General features: G+C 39.5%; 1 protein-coding gene across 7 annotated transcripts in view; it reads left to right on the top strand.

Moving 5' to 3' along the window:
- Nucleotides 1-16,492, top strand: part of LOC110965912 (CUB and sushi domain-containing protein 3) — a 365,206-nt gene that overhangs the window by 136,416 nt on the left and 212,298 nt on the right. For all 7 annotated transcript variants that reach the window (XM_051955084.1, XM_051955088.1, XM_051955089.1 and 4 more), the window contains one exon: nt 12,690-12,887. In XM_051955084.1, coding sequence (XP_051811044.1) covers nt 12,690-12,887 — 198 coding nt within the window. The remainder of the gene's footprint in view (nt 1-12,689; nt 12,888-16,492) is intronic.

Below are 16,492 nucleotides of genomic sequence, written 5' to 3'. Positions count from 1 at the left end.
TTTGACACTAAAAGAAGTCCAGCAAATGATATATTGACCTCATATCTGAATGATATTAAACACCTTTATGATGGAATTATAGGGAATAGCTGCCAAAGCCCTCAGTGCCAGGACAGCATAGAAATTACACCAAATGATATATTGATTTGATATTCAGGTCTGTCAGACAACCACGAGCCACCTGACTAAAATATAGGCTAGTCTAGTCATAGTTAATATCCGCGTGTGTGTAGATGTGGGCTTTTGTGCTGCAGAAGTGTGTATGTGTGTTTGTGTGCCTGAGAGTGTGTGATGATAATTGTATGGCCACTTGGCCAATGTCAGTCCATTATTCAGCTTTATATCAGCCAACCAATCAAACGGCCTCCTTTCAGGGTCTCCACCTCGGCCCATCCAATCAGCTCCTCCTGCCAAGCCAGAAGGAATGTCACTTGATTTGCATAACCAGAAAATGATCAGGGTCATGCTGACATGGCACTTCTTGAGTCTTTGAGTACAGCAGCACTCCAACGCAGCATTTCGACAAAACCTGTCCCTCAGTGCTGTCAGCCAATCAAATAGGATTCTCACCAAAAGTGTCAGTGTGTGATAAAGTGTGATCAGGTGCAATAACAGAATAATGCCAGAATGGTCTCAAACCTCTTGGAGCTTCTTCTCATCAGCAGATTCCATCGTTTAAAGGCGTTCTTTGTTTTTTTCCTCAATATTAAATGATCTGATTGTTAACATGACCATCAGAGCTGTATTCTCTATGCTCGACTTTGTATCAGCAGATTTAGTTTTCACTGTTTTTAGCATCCCAGCTGCTGTGAGGAAGGAGAACAGCAGTGTAGCTGTGCACAGTACAGTCATACAACGGCAGTGTTTTTGTTCGAGAACCTCTGAGTCATTGGATTCATTTTTTTTCGTTCTAATATTGTATTCACTGCTTTTAATATCTTAACTACCGTTTCTTAAGTGGTGGAACAACAGCACAGCAGTGCAAAGGACAGTAACATAACACTACTAGTTTTGTTGGAGAACACCTGAGTCATCAGATTTAGGTTTTTTTCCCTTTGAAAAATCATGGCTGAACATTTGATGCGTTTGGTTTGTGTCGCTTTGTAAAGTCTTCACGATGAAAATGTCAGTGCAAGCAGTTATAGCCACACTACTGACCGTCCTAACTAATATGGAGTTCCTAATTAGACTGTTTGGGAGTTTAGTCCATTTTAATGAAGGAGGATTCCTGCTAACAGATAATACAAAGGCTTACTGACAGTAGTCAACATCAGTCACTTCTTATGATGTTGCTGTTTGGCTTGATGTGATGAACCTATTGTCAATTAAATTTTATACCTATTTTTTGTTTTTGACAGTTGAATTAGTAAAAGGCACTGCTTTGTTTAAAAGAGAACAAGCACTCTAACATACAGATTCTATATGATCTATATACACTACCATTCAAAAATTTTAGAACACCCCAATTTTTCCAGTTTTGTATTGGAAATTGTGCATGCTTTTCTCTTTTTTGTCTGAAATTAAAACACAGAAAAAATAAACAAAGAAAAAGCATAATTTAGAAACCAAAACACATTCTAAAACTTTGACGCATCAAAGTAGCCACCTTTGGCAGACATAACAGCTGAACAAACTCATGGCATTCTTTCTGCAATGGAAATCAAATACAGTATTCTACAGAAAATTCTTCCCAACTCTGTTGCAGAATTTCCCATAAATATGTGGCACTTGTGGGTTGCTTTGCTTTCATTCTTCTGTCCAGTTCATCCCAAAGCAGCTCCATGGGGTTAAACACTGGAGACTGTGCTTATTTATTTATTTTTTAACGGTAGCTCAACTCTAAATTAACACAAAGACATTCCAGTTTTAAGTTACATGACAAGTTGAGCTAATGAGCTGCCAGCACATATTCTGTTATTTTCAGTTGTTGTTCTGATTTTTTACCATTAAAAAAACGTAAATTTCCTATTTTCACTATTGATGCACCATTTCAAAATAGAAAATGTCCACTTTTAGTAAAGACTGACCATTAGGATGAAGTGAAAAGTTTTTACTTTACTGTTGGTTCAACAATTAAAGAGCAGAAAATGTTCTGTATTTTGTTCTTCTTTGTGTGGGTGTACAGTTGACACACTGTTAACTAACAGAAAATTTCAAATAAGTAATGTAATGAGCTGCCAGTTCATTTACTGTCATTTTACAGACCAACCTATTAATTTAGGTGTCGATTTGTGTTAAACATTCGCAAATAGAAGTAGTTTTAATGAGAAAGCAAATGAGCTGTTGGTGACAATCCATGTGGTAATAAGCTATTTATTTCATTTCTAGTCTTTTGTTTTATACGGGCATTCTTTGTCCTTTGTTATACTGAGAAAAATGTAACGTCAAAAGACCTCCTGAAAACCACAGGCTGCATTCTTATCCATTATATAATCAATGCCTTAATATTTAGGATCATTGCTCAACCGTGTGTGTGTTGGTTGGTTAGTTTCACAGTTAAGTTGAGCTTGGTGGCTTTTAGTGTGTGTGTGTGTGTGTGTGTGTGTTTATATGTGTTCTGGTAACTGTCAGTCAGCTTTCCAGGGGGTCTCTTGATGCTAAATTTAATAAGTCATGCTACAGTAACCACAGCTATTAGATATCACACACATGCTGACACAAACAATGCACAAAGCTAGCTAGCTAGCTCACCTCAACTCAGAGCGCGCACACACACACACACACACACACACACACACACACACACACACACACACACACACACACACACACACGTTATCAGCACTGCGGTGATTCTCCCTCACACACAAAGTCAAACTTAGCTGGTGTGCTGTTGTTAAGTATGCACAGTATACACCAGAGCATGGCAGAAGATGTCAGTCACTGGAGACACACACACACACACACACACACACACACACACACACACACACACACACACACACACACACACACACAGACACACACAGACAATGACTGTCTCTACAGGCAATAATCTGTACATGGGTTACTGGTTAATGTTTCATACACCACTTAACATCATTAACCTTGCATAGCCCTCCATTGCTGTCTGTTCACTTAGTGTCTGTTTCAGGACAAGCAAAATGTCTGTCTGAAGGTATTAGAGATATAAAAATAACAATCCAGGGTCCTGCTAGTGACCCCAAGAGACAGCAAAGTGTACCACATCACACCAGCAGGAAGGTCATCGTACCCAGTGTTTCTAGGGAACTGACATTTATTTTAAAAATCCTGACAGCATGACCATTAGATCAATGCAGCAATCAGACAAATTGGAAGAAGTCAGGACTTCTTTTTTTTTTTTACTGTGAAAAGATAAAGTGTGTCGTTGAGGAACTAATTTAGTCTTCTCTACTAATAGACAAAGCTGAGGTCAAAGTTTGTCAACCAGACTGAAACGAGAAGAGAGAAGATATACTGAAAGGCAAAAAAAAAGGGAGATTTGAACAGAAAGCATGTGCATGTGGTCAGGGTATAAAGGTTGCTCTGGTATTGATCAGCACAAAAAGGCCTTCTGAGACGACACACTCATTTACTCAGCTCTGTTCAATGACAACTATGGCATCTATTTCTTCTTTTTTTTCCCAAATCTCTCTCACTCTGTCTCTTGCTCTCCTTAATGGATATTGATTTCGTTTTGGGGACATACTCTAATTTTCCATCTATTCTTCCATTTTGCTACCTCTGTCTTGCTAACCTCTTCTGCCTCTGTCTCTCTTTCGCAATCTTTGAAGTGAAACCGTCTCTCTGGATGACTGTAGTGTGACTATAAGTGCATATCTGTGTGTGTGTGTGTTTGCATGTGTCACAGTGCAGTGCAGCTTTGGCAGAGTGACAGTGATGTCAGACACGTAACGATTTCCTATTGGCTGTCAGCCCCTGAGGCCTAACGACCCATTATTGATCCGACCAATTAGCATTCACACCTTTAATTAATACTGAAGCCTGATGTACACACAAACATGGAAACACACACACACACACACACACACACACACACACACACACACAGAGAGAGAGAGAGAGAGAGAGAGAGAAGCACATATACAGGAGAGTTTTAATTAATAGTAAGGAGAGGCTGTGAGAAGAGATAAGAGGAGAAGAAGAGAGGGACAGAGATGGATGTAAAGAAAAGGTTCATTTAAAGAAAGGCAGATCAGGAATCTGACCAAAACCAGTGCAGCCACCCAGATGTAAGGACTAATGGTAAGTCAGGCCTTAATGGTATACGGACTTTTGATAATAGCTTGCCTTAATGCACTGACAAATTGCTGCTGCACATGTGTAATACAGCAGACATGGTGAAAATCGGTCTCTCTAACATCAATTTGTTTAACTTCAATTGCAACCAGCACCATGTTTTAACACTAAGCGTATAAAAGATCATAAATGCCCAAACACCCACTCAATTCCTTTAATATGAACATCATTTACAGTATGTTAATTTAATTTAAAAAAAATAAAAGCAAACCCTGCCTGTTCTTGCAGTGCCTGTTGCACTGAACCTTTTACCGTTTTGTTTGATCAAGTCTGATAGAGCTTATTTGTTCTGGTCTTCAGAAAGACTGGTTCAGGCCTTTCAGGTCAGATCAAACGATAGCAGATACTGTAGAGTAGAGCTTTAGCTCCTGGAAAATATTAAATAAACAAAAAAGGCCTATACAAACGAACCAACCCATCATTTTCTTCAACCCTAATGGCTACAGCCTGTAAACACAGGACAATTAGTGGGAGAAGTGGGTGTGTGTGGTATTTTTGGTTTTTCTTTGTATGTATGTGTGTGGGTCTAATGAAGTTCTGTTGGCAGGATGTCTTTAGGGGGAAATCTAATGGTTTATTGAACCAGGCCTCAGAGAAACATTGATCACCGCATCAAGGAGTTATACCCACGCGGACACACAGGCACAAACACACAACACAAAATGAACACACTTATCTTTGCACATACACGTGCGATGATGTGCACACGCAAACACAGATACTCAAATGAGCGCGCGCACACACACACACACACACACACACACAGTGGTGAAGTGGAGGTAAAGCGCTCATAATTGACATCCTCATGTTTCTTTGTGAGCATTCAGACTGCCGTCATTATCTGCTCATTCAATTACACACGGAGAAATTGTATGGCAGGAAGGGGAAAAAAAACGAAGTACATCTTTTCAACTAACGTTCTTAAATGGATATTCCATCCACAAAAATGAGGTAATTGTGTCGGACTGGGTTATTGTCTTCCTGCAAAATGATTAACTTGTTTCACCCAACCACCTTAAATTGCATCCTCTCTTGGCTGAATTTAATTGCGTATTTCTGTCATATGAAAATTCATCTGCATTAAATTTCAAGAGAGAACTCCACTGCTCATGTTATTGCATTAAATATGAAAGTAGGTCCTTAAAAGGTCTGTTTATGAAAACATTTTTCATGCATAGTTCTCCCTAAAGTCGTGCATCAGTCATTTAGCTGACCAGTACCATAAAAAGTCAACAGAGAATACGCCAACTTGAGAAGAAATAAATATTAGCTAAATATATTTACTTTTAAACACCAATGTTTTATGTGTTTTTTCAATGAGAGTTTGACAGTCAACTGGATGAATGATTTCACATCATCTTGTAAATAATTCATTATTATATACTTCATATATATATAGACAGTACTAACTGACCAAAATGCACTGACACTGGACTCCTTGGAGCTGACTGTATTGAATACAGATGTTAATTGTTCACAGACAACATAGAGATGGCACCGAGGTAATTCTCGAGACAGCTTCTACCTTTAGGGAGAGTGGTACGCGTTTGTGTTTGATTGTCGGTGTTGTGGTGTGTAATAAACCCAGAGAGACATTAGTGGTCTGCTGCTCTGAGTCCATGTTTGATCTCCACTAGAAGCTACATTAGCAACACAGTTGTGTGTGTATTACTTGATCTTCACAGCTGTCAGATGATCTAAAGCGTTGAACAGACGTTACTCTATCAGGGAGCTCTCTGTTTTTTTTTGGGTTTTTTCCCCCCGGCTTTAATTCTCCCTCCGAATCTCCCTGTAAGTCTCTCTGTCACACACACACACACACACACTTTCTGCTGCCGCTTAGTCCTTTCCCCTCCATTAATGTTTTCATAATTAATCATAATTGCCTATAATCACCATCACCAACCGGCTACCAATCAAAAGTGCAATGCATGTGTGATTTACAGGTGAAGTTTATTCCAGTCCTTGACTCTATAAAGGGCTGTAGAGGACAAAACAAAGCGAACTACAGACAGTGTTGGACAATTTTTTAAAATGATAATGCCAAAGTTTTCCATTCAACAAGCATCCTTCTTCTTTAAAAGAAGAACAAAAAAACCCATTCATACTGTACTTTAACATCCCTTTTTTTTTTAACTTCTATTTCCACTCCAGTTTGGCACGTGCAATCACAGATCGCTTTATCTTGCCAAATATTCCAGTTCTGGCTCAGAAAATTGTATGTCAGGTATCGAATAACCTGCTCTTGTCAGCGGCATACCACAAACACAGGTCTCTGGTGTAAAGTCTAATGCACTACTCACACAGAACAGTAACAAAAAAAGCCTTTCTAGGTCTTTCACAGTGATGTTTTAGATTTTTTTTTTGCCTTTTATTGCTTTGCTACCTGTCCAAATTATGGCCAAATTGGCTGTGGCGTAGTCCCTCAGGTGCCAATTAAGCAACCAAAGTAATTTGGCAACATGATTAAAACAGGCCAATTGTGCCAACATTATCGAGTTCTCAGCTTTACCTAATGCCGAGTTGTGGTGGAGTATTTTAGAACTTTCGGTGTTAAGTGATCGTGTAATCGCAACTCAAGTGGATGATTGGTACAATGATAGGATGCAGCATCAGGACAGCTAGCTTAAATGCTTTCCCAGTTGTAATCTGTAGTGGTGGAACATTTCCACAGATACCCCCTGAGACGCACAGTTTCAAGGTACTCAGGTCTTAACCATTTTGATTAATCTAAAGTAGAATCTTCCCATAAACTACAGTTGTCTGACATATTCCCCAGACAGAATCTTTGTAATGAAAAGGAAAAACGAAACTGATACTGTCATGTATTCATAGCCAGCCATGGTCCGACCAAAAGCAGGTATTATTCTTCACGTACCTTTCTAAGATCAAGGAGATGCCATCTCTTACTTGAAGAAACCGGAAATATGCTTGTATCGCAAGGACTGTTCTCTTTCAGCTGAATCAAACAAGCTTCAAAGTTAAGATATATTTCATTTTTTAGTGCCTGTGCAAGCAGTTCTGTAGTTTTTATTAATTTAAGGTTGCTTCTTTAAAGCGGGACATGGATGAGAAAAAAACTGTGTTAAATGCTTCTTCGCCACAGGGAGTCAACTCAAGACTCTCAACTCAAGAAATGTGTCTGGGAGAGACGCTGTAGTCTTGAACGCTGCTGTTCCTCTTATTGGACTGCAGATGGTGATGGATGGAGGAGGAGGAGGACAGAACTGTGGGAGCCTGTTGTACCTCTTGCATTATTGCATATTTGGCCTTTTGCTAGCTTGAGTTCCATTTAATGGCTGCGGAGTGACAGTGTGATCAACAATGCAGGGAAACTGCAGGGAAATACCCTCCTCAAGCAGCTTATGAACTTCACTTCCGTTGGGTCCTTTTGTGTATGTCACAAAGATTTTATTAGAAAGACAGTGACAGTGACACTCTATACTTTTGATTTAAAATATTAACTTACCTTTGTTTGTGAGTATTGCGTATCATATAGCCGTGCTGAGGGGAAAACTTCCTTTTTATGTCTGGCATGATCATTAATAACGGTCTTTTCAGTGGCATTAATGTTTTATGCCGTTAATACATTTGTAGTGGAAGGCGTCACAGTTTCCAAATGGCGGCTATCTCATCTTGGCATTAATCTTTTTCTATTAAAAAAAGCACACAGCACATGTAAAATAATTTCATATTATCCTATTCATGATTGTTGAGCTGCCATACTTGGAATTTGAGGAAATAGCTTGGATCCTGGTGTGACAGTTGCTTGACAGCTCAGCAGCAACTCTGACAATGGAGGGATTGTTTGGGGGCAAAAAAATCACTGTCAATATTATAAGTACATGGGTGTATTATGGTGGAGTAAAATAGGCACAATAATGAATTATGTTTGTCAACCAAAACATTTCATTGTCTCCAAAACTGCTCAGCTGAGTTTTGTGAAGTAAGTTTTAGGTTCTGTCTACAATTAGCCACATGCTAATTTGTATTCTAATGACATAAACACATTCCTGCTGCGTGGTAGATACTGTACCATAGATGCAGCTGTTTCCATCCGCATTATAATGGTTTAACTAATTAAATCAGTTGCACAGAATCTCAAACTTGATGAGCTGTAACTCTAAAACCTATATCACTGAAATGCTATTATTAGTACAGAAGTCACAGAAGTCTAATGGTATCGTACTTATGATGTTATGCGACAGCTGCAGCATGATTTATTGAATTTTTGTGTTCTTTTTAACAATCTGAGTCATTTCAGGTTTAATTGTGACAGGAACACAAAGAAAATATCTTTACATTAGAGTTCAGTTCGCATCTAATTCTACTTGACGTTTAACTCCAGCAGCTCCAGAGGCGTCTCATTCAACCAGTATTTTGAAGCATTTTTAAATAAAGCTGCCTTGAACACCCAGATAAGCAAAAAACAAGTGTTAATGACAAAAAGGGTTATTTTTGTTCTGTAAAATGTGACTGCAGTGTAAACAGACCAATGTCACTGAAACTAAGCCTGTTTTTGTTTCTCGCATTGTCAGTAGGGAGGCCACCTGACCACAAAAATGATGGACAACTTCGACTATAAAATTTCATTAACTTACCGAACAAAGAAATGTTTTATGACACAAGTCCTTCGCAAGCCTATAAACGACTTGGTCAAAGTGTTGAATAAATCAAATTGACAGGCGACTATCTTGGAAGTTGACAGCCTGTGAAACTTTTTTATAGCTCCAAGTGCCTCAAAACACATATCTGTTTGTGACAGAACTCGGGTCGGTTCGATTAGACCCCCCATAAACTTTCCATCTTTTATGGGATATGTCTCGAAAAGAATTTCTAAAAATCATTTCTCAGGTGTAGTCACTTGAAATCCATATAAATGGTTTCTTGTAACAGATTTTGTGCTTTGTATTCAAGCGTTTCAGCATCTATTTTCTTCAAGTGTAAAACTTGGTTCATCTTTTATAAAAAGTTACTGCTGACTGAGGTATGAAGCCTCCAAACTCATTGAATCATCCCTCTCCGTCTATGCTTCTCTTTTCTGCTTCCGTCTTCCTCTTCTGTCTTTGTCTGTCTTCCCTGTCTTTCACTCTCTCTCTCCAGTCTTCCGGCCTGCAGTGTCATCTGTCTCACTAAAAACTCCAAAAGCATGGCAGCATTCTCTGTTTTTTTCTCCCGTTTTGCTTTTTACCCACTCCTCAGTTCTTTTCCTTCTGCTGTGCCTGGACTCAGCTGTAATTGCTTATCTGGGGAGAAATAAAAGCCAGGTAAATGGTTATGTGTGTGTGACAGTGTGTGTGGTGGAAAAAAAAGTACCTGTATGCTAGTATCTCCTCTGCATACAGGCTTTTGTGTGCCCTTATATATGTGTGTGTGTGTGTGTGTGTGTGTGTGTGTGTGTGTGTGTGTGTGTGTGTGTGTGTGTGTGTGTGTGTGTGTGTGTGTGTGTGTGTGTGTGTGTGTGTGTGTGTGTGTGTGTGTGTGCGCATGTGTGACAAATGCAGATAGTTCTACAGATGGCCCATAAAAGCAGCAGCTTGTAATGAAGCAACTGAGACTGAAATCATGGTTATGGTAAACTGGGGAGAGGCTGAGATAGGGAAAGAGAGGCAGAGATGGATAGATAAAGAGAGAGAAATGAGAGGAGGAAGAAGTGTGGGTATGAGAGAATAAATAAGAGGGTCCAGGCAGCAATAAACTATGGAAAGGAGTGCGGTGTAGCTGCTGGCTACTGAATAAACTAGTGTAATGAAAATATGTGATGTTCACAATAAACTAGGCGGAGAAAGAAAGGCGGAATGAAGGGATGAACAGAGGGGTTGATATAGTGGTGTGGATGGAAAAAGATAGTGAGAGAGGAGAGGAAAAAAGCTGCCATTTCATCTAAGTTTTTAGTCGAGTGGACAAGAGTGAGGAGAGTGGATAAAAACACTGGATATGGGAATGAAAGATACCAAAAAAGTGCAAAAAAAAGTGTTAAACGAAGGAGCCAAAAGGGAAAAGCTGTATGAAGAAGATAGAGCAGCGATAGGTAAGAATAGAAAGTGACGGGTTGGAATCCAAGTGGAAAGTGTCGGTTAGTGTGGGTAGGTGATAGCACCCTGAATCACCAGTGTGTGTGTGTGTGTTTGTGAGAGTAAATGTGTGCCTGATAGGATACTGAACAGCAACATCCTGACACTGAGTGGGGGCCATGCTGACTGGCAAAATCAATAGGCCAACAGGTCGCAACACTAGGCGAACCTGACATCCAATCACAATACAGCACAGGGGGGTCGCCATAGTGATGAATGACCCTGGTTATGTCTGTGTGTGTGCGTGTCTGAGTGTGTCTTGTCTGTGCAATTCTCTGTCACTGTATGTGTGGAGATAAGGAGGATGGCGGTTGGAGGGGGGTCTATCAGGGTCTTTAGCAGCATGATTTTCCTCTTCATGTTTTTTGCTTTTCATGCTGCCTGAGCAGAAGTAAACGTACCCCCAAACAACAACCTTATAACCTTTTAATAACTAATTACAGCATATTATGGGGTGTTTGGGGTGGTTTTTTGCAATGAATATTCAATTTAAGACAAACAATATCTCTGCTATTAAACTATCTGTCATAAATATATGTATTTTTTAATGATCCGCAAGCTTTGGTCTAATGGATCTTGTCATATTTAAGACAGATAATATTCAAAAAAGTTTTATTTCAAGGAACCTGGAAGACTGTTTGTGTGCGATCACTGAAAATAGCAAACTGCAAATGCCCACATAGTTCTCGGAGTAATCGCCAGCACTGTGGCTGCAGTGGAGGCATGGAAACTGGAAAAGGAAGAGAGATGAAGGGAGGGAGGGAATTGTAACTGAAAAGGTATGACAATAACAGTGTTTTATAAATGAATCAATCAGCCAACAATCTGAGAGTCACTCTATCAGTTCACTTTGCTGAAATCAAATTTTCTCTTCTCACACCCTGCCTCTTGAATGATAATTACACATTTTGCTGTTAGTATGGAAAAAAGATTACCCTGCAGCTGTACTCCAGCTTTTTTTTTTTAAATTTTTTTATTTGAAGATTATTGCGCATACTTCAGTAGGAGTGAAGCACTGTAGGGTTTTCCAGAGTTTCTGGTGACATTTTAAGAATAAGTGCAGCTCTGCCTCCACCTTTGAGCATAAACTGTCTCACCACTGCTGCTGATTTCTTTAGTTCTATTCTTTTCTCTCTTACTTTACATTTCTCCCTTCTTATTCTCCTCACTCTGTCTGTCTTCATAATTCCATAGGTCTATCTATCATGTTGGCCATCTTGTGCGTCTCTTTACCCCACCTTTCTACCTCCCACTCACCCCATATGTCTGGTTCCCTCTGCCCCCCTCCCTAACCCACTTGCTGTCTGAACAGTTTCATAGTTGTATCAATCAAGTTCAAACAATAAGACCAGAGTTGGTCCCTGTGCTCCCATCTACTTCCTAGTTTATGGCTTGTAATACCCCTTCAGTCCCTCACTCTCTGTCTTGTTTCATTCCCTGCTGTGTGTGTGTGTGTCTGTGTATGTTTATATGCGTACACTTGAGCATATGTTTCTGGAACAGAGCTGTAAATGCATCTAGAGAGAAGAAGGGGAATAGTGCTTCCCTTTCTTTGAGCGAGGTTTATTTGTTTCCACCGGGAGTGCAATCAGAATGCCTGTTTGCAGCTATCATGCTTGGCAGTATGTATTTTAAAGAACTGTAAGCTTAAGATTCTGGCTATATCAGTGCTCAGGACAAGATTTCAAGAGAGGTTGTCATAATGTGTAAACTGCATTACCTCAATGCAGTTTTCCTGCACTGAAACACTTTTCAGTTTCCATCTCGCTTTTTTGACCATGGTAAGTGCAGCAGGACCTGTGGACTGGAGATGTAAGACCGCGTCTACACAGAAGACGCAGCATGAACACAACATTAGCTGAGCAGCAGCAGCTTTGATGCTCCATCTGTGATTACTCAGAAAGCATTGAGGCAAAATATCGATCTGTTGGTCACCTGCGTTTTTGGAAGTGCTCAGACCCGAACACATGGTCAGTGTAGTTACGTGTAAAGGGCAGGAAACTAGACTAGAAGTATAAAAAATGTACCTCAGCTTGTGCAAGAAAAATGTGAGTCTTTTCACAGCCTGTGCAGACAGCTGGATTGATCGAAAAAGGATCTGTTTGGTCAGACGTGCATGAGAGGGACAAGTGAAAAATGTAGTTGAAACACTGTCTGTGTAGACACAGCATGTTTGAGAGCGGCTCCAGAAATGCACACATCACTGAACAGGAGCTATTTGGTCACGTAACAGCTGAGTTAGGGGAAATGCATAGATAAACATTTTAGTGCGATTATTCCAATAAAAATGTGAAAAAAGACTAAACACTTTCTCTGTTTTTTCTCCCTTTGCAGAACTCCACAGTACGTCCTGCGGAAACCCTGGAGTCCCTCCCAAAGCAGTGCTCAGTGGTGGCGGGCGGTTTGCTGTAGGTGACCGTGTGCGGTACAGCTGCGTCCCTGGTTACGTCTTAGACGGCCACGCAACACTCACCTGCATCACCAATGCTGGAAACACGGCCGTCTGGGACTTTCCTGCTCCTATCTGTCGAGGTACGGACTAAACCCGTATGTGTACGTGCGTGAGCAGATATGAAGAGTTTAATTCTAAAATGAATGCGCTGTAAACTGTAAATTCATGATACAATTCTGAAAATGAAATCAAATGATGAAAAATAAACCAATGCTAAAGATGCCATACTTACTCCAAACTGATTTTGTGGCATTTTAGAAGAAAACTCTTCATATATCTGTGTGTATTCTATAAATGTGTATGTGAAAGAGACAGGAAGACAGACAGACTACACGTGCATGTGTGTTTGTGTGCGTATGTGGCAGAGAACGCAGCAGGCAATCCAAGAATTCTTGTGTGTTTATGTGTGTGTGTGTGTGTGCTTATTGTGTGTTTTATAGTTGACTTTATAATCAAAGATGTGTGTGGGAGAGAGAGGCAAATATGCGAAGTGAACTATATGCTGCTTTCCATTTTTGGAGTTTTGTTTATTGTTGTATTTTATGCCACACTACAGTAAAAACTCTTACCAACAGACATCCCCCGTATTGTGTAGGTGGATGCAAATCTAGTGGCTTTAATGTGTGCATGTACAACAAAAATGTATGTTTTCACAGTTTACGTTAAATGTAGATTTATTTAAATACCATTTTAGATTAACGTGGCAACAGCAACACGTGAATAAATAATTGATAATGTGTAGTTTCTTCAGATTTGCTTCATAAGGCTTCATTTGCGATGCTTTCAGATATATATTTTTTTTATGGAAGGCATTGCTACCAGTGGTGCAATAAATCCTATTCAAAATAACACCCACAATCTGCAGATTTAAGTATCCCATAGCTGCTCAAAGGTCATTGTTTTACTTTGCCAATTTAGTTCATTGACGCCCTTTTATAAAACTTTATCTAGCAAACTCACGAGAGATGTATTTTCTAAGTAGCTGGAGAAAAAGCAGAAACTGAGGCAATAGCATGTTGGACTTAACAGTTTGTGATTAAGATGAATCCAATGATATACCATCTCTTTGTGGATCATGATTGGATGTCGGGAGGATAGGCTTGTCTCGTCACATGAGCCAATTGTTGCTGTCAGATTTTTTACATCTAAACATAAACTTTTAACCTATTTGCCTCTTTGACATATATTCTGCAAGGCGTCACAGATGCATTAAAGCGAGGACAAACAGACTCAAAAACAGCTTCTTACCGAGAGCCATCACCACCCTGAACTCTCACTTGTCCCATGTCCAACACCCAGGCAACAATATAATGTAAAATGTGCAATATACACCACTACTTCGTTCACTCCGCTATTTATATTCACTGTTATTTATAATGTATATTTGTAAAGACACTGCTTTGCACAATTTCTTAAGATTTTCTTGCACTGAAAAGGAGAAGCTTTCCAATTTCGTTATACACTGTATAATGACAATAAAACACATTCTATTCTGTTCTATTCATATATCAGACTAGGAAACGTGCACATGTCCCTTTGATACTATTTATTCAAGATCCCTGAAGCAAGTGCTGGGCATACCATAATGCATAGCTTCCAAATCAATTGCTATGTCTCACCTTGGTTTAAACATGATGTCATACATATTTCTAACAAAACACTAACCAAGAGCCATTTTATCGCCATTATTTATTGACTATTCTCTACAATTCTTGACTCATCTCCTTCCAGGACAAATTCAATACCTTCTAATTCATTCCAGTCAGGTTTTGCAAGATGACACATTTCATGTCTTTAGACTCAAGAAATCCCAATATTGTGATTCTTTCCACTTCCCTCAACACCTTTGTCAACTCCATCCTCTTGGACATCCATAAGCGTGTTGTTAGCATGCAGGGAAAGACTCCTCAAGACACATCAGCCTGTGTTTGAATTGATAATGTGTCCTTTTCACCCAGCTCCTGGACACACTCTATATCAGTACTCCATATCATACCCTGTTTCGTGTTTCTTGTATGTGCTTCCTTTGGCTTCTGTTTTTCTAAAGTGCAACATTTTTGCCAGCATCGTAGTGTTTTTTTAACACCCACTGAACCAGAATATAACTAAGGCCCTGTAGGCTACTCTAAAACCACAGCTAACAATCTTGAGCCTTTGTCAAATCTCAGTATTATTTTCATCTCTGGTTGAAGATTTGTTAAACACATACGCTCTGTTGTCAACAATATGTTTGTCCATCTTGGATCACTTGCAAATTACTATTGGACCTCCCTGTTAAAGGTCTGGTGAGCAGAGTTAATACTTTCTTCCCATTTTGACTATAGCAATTTTATCTATGCCATACTGGTACTCAACCTGGTATCAGAGACCAGAGTCCAGATTGTCACTCCGGTGATGCTGCATTTCTTTAATGTCCCGATTTATAAATTATTCAATTCATTCCTGCATAGAAAGTTCTGTGTGTTAGGTAGGGTGATCAGAAGGTCATCATGAAGAATAAAAATCCTCTTCTGCAGAGGTGTGGTTTTCCTTCTGACCTTTTTCAGATTCTGGTGGAGGTAGGAGACATCCTGTTGTCTCCAAGAGCGTCGACAGTGGTCCTTTATTAATAAACATCCGATCTGCAGATGTTCCATTTAGAAGTGAGTTTTGGGTTAGCTGTCTTCTGAAACGGTGTCGTACCAAATTTACAGCTTCAAGATAGGGTCTCTGGGTTCTTTGTGTGGGACTTGCATTAAGTTACACTTTTGACTTCCTCATCTGCTGTTCCACTTCCAGACCCTACAGATATCTGGAAAAAACAACAACACTGTTTTCTATGATTAAAATCTAAAGTTGATCAGGAATTTCTCTGTTGTTGGCCTTAAATTGTGCTGCAGAGTTGCATTTTCCTTTCCATTTAGATCTTATCTTTTTTCTTCAGGTTGTAATCGTCATCATGAACTCACGGTTGACTATTATCTAAGTTTTTACTTGGTCTCATTTGCATTTGATGTGTTTTAATTATTTACACAGCGATTTCTTTTACTTTCAGTAATTTAGTAAGGTGTTTTCTCTTTGTTGTCATCAATTCAGTATTATGCTTTGCAAATTTATTTGACTTTACTTGAGGTGATATACATACAAGATTACAAGGCAATTCCATGATATGTAGTATCTTTCAATTTCAGCACAGATAAGGAAAGTGTCAAATAAAATATATCAACCAATAAAATAAATGATTCACCGGACATGAGTTGATAAAAATTTCTCTGTTCCATCCAAGTTTTTTAATCAGTGACTCTTTACACCTTCCTCTATGTTCTCCGATGACTCAAATGACTGCCAAGTGACATCAGTGACATCAATGACCAGGAAGAAACTGTGATTTAATTAGGAGACTGAACTTCGCTGCTCCACCTGAATGCATTCTGGTTGTAGATCTGATAAGCAGCACAGAGTCAGTCATCCAGAAGAGGAGCATTTCTTAACACGCAGGAGAAGGCGCTTGCACTTTTCATGCAGGGCCCACATCACCATTCTTCCATGAGAGAGTGGGCGGATTCGTTGTGTTGAACTTGGAGGGCAATCGGTTCATGGCATGTGCACTCTTAAGCGATTCAAGCACAGTGTAAACAAGTCGAGATAAACAAGGAATATACCACCAACCGCTGCAAGAAAAGAAGGCAAATAGTTGCTGAGAGTC

The sequence above is a fragment of the Acanthochromis polyacanthus genome, chromosome 11 (genome assembly GCF_021347895.1).
Source record: "Acanthochromis polyacanthus isolate Apoly-LR-REF ecotype Palm Island chromosome 11, KAUST_Apoly_ChrSc, whole genome shotgun sequence".
NCBI classification, from domain to species: domain Eukaryota; kingdom Metazoa; phylum Chordata; class Actinopteri; family Pomacentridae; genus Acanthochromis; species Acanthochromis polyacanthus.
This window is presented reverse-complemented; position numbering and strand designations above follow the sequence as displayed.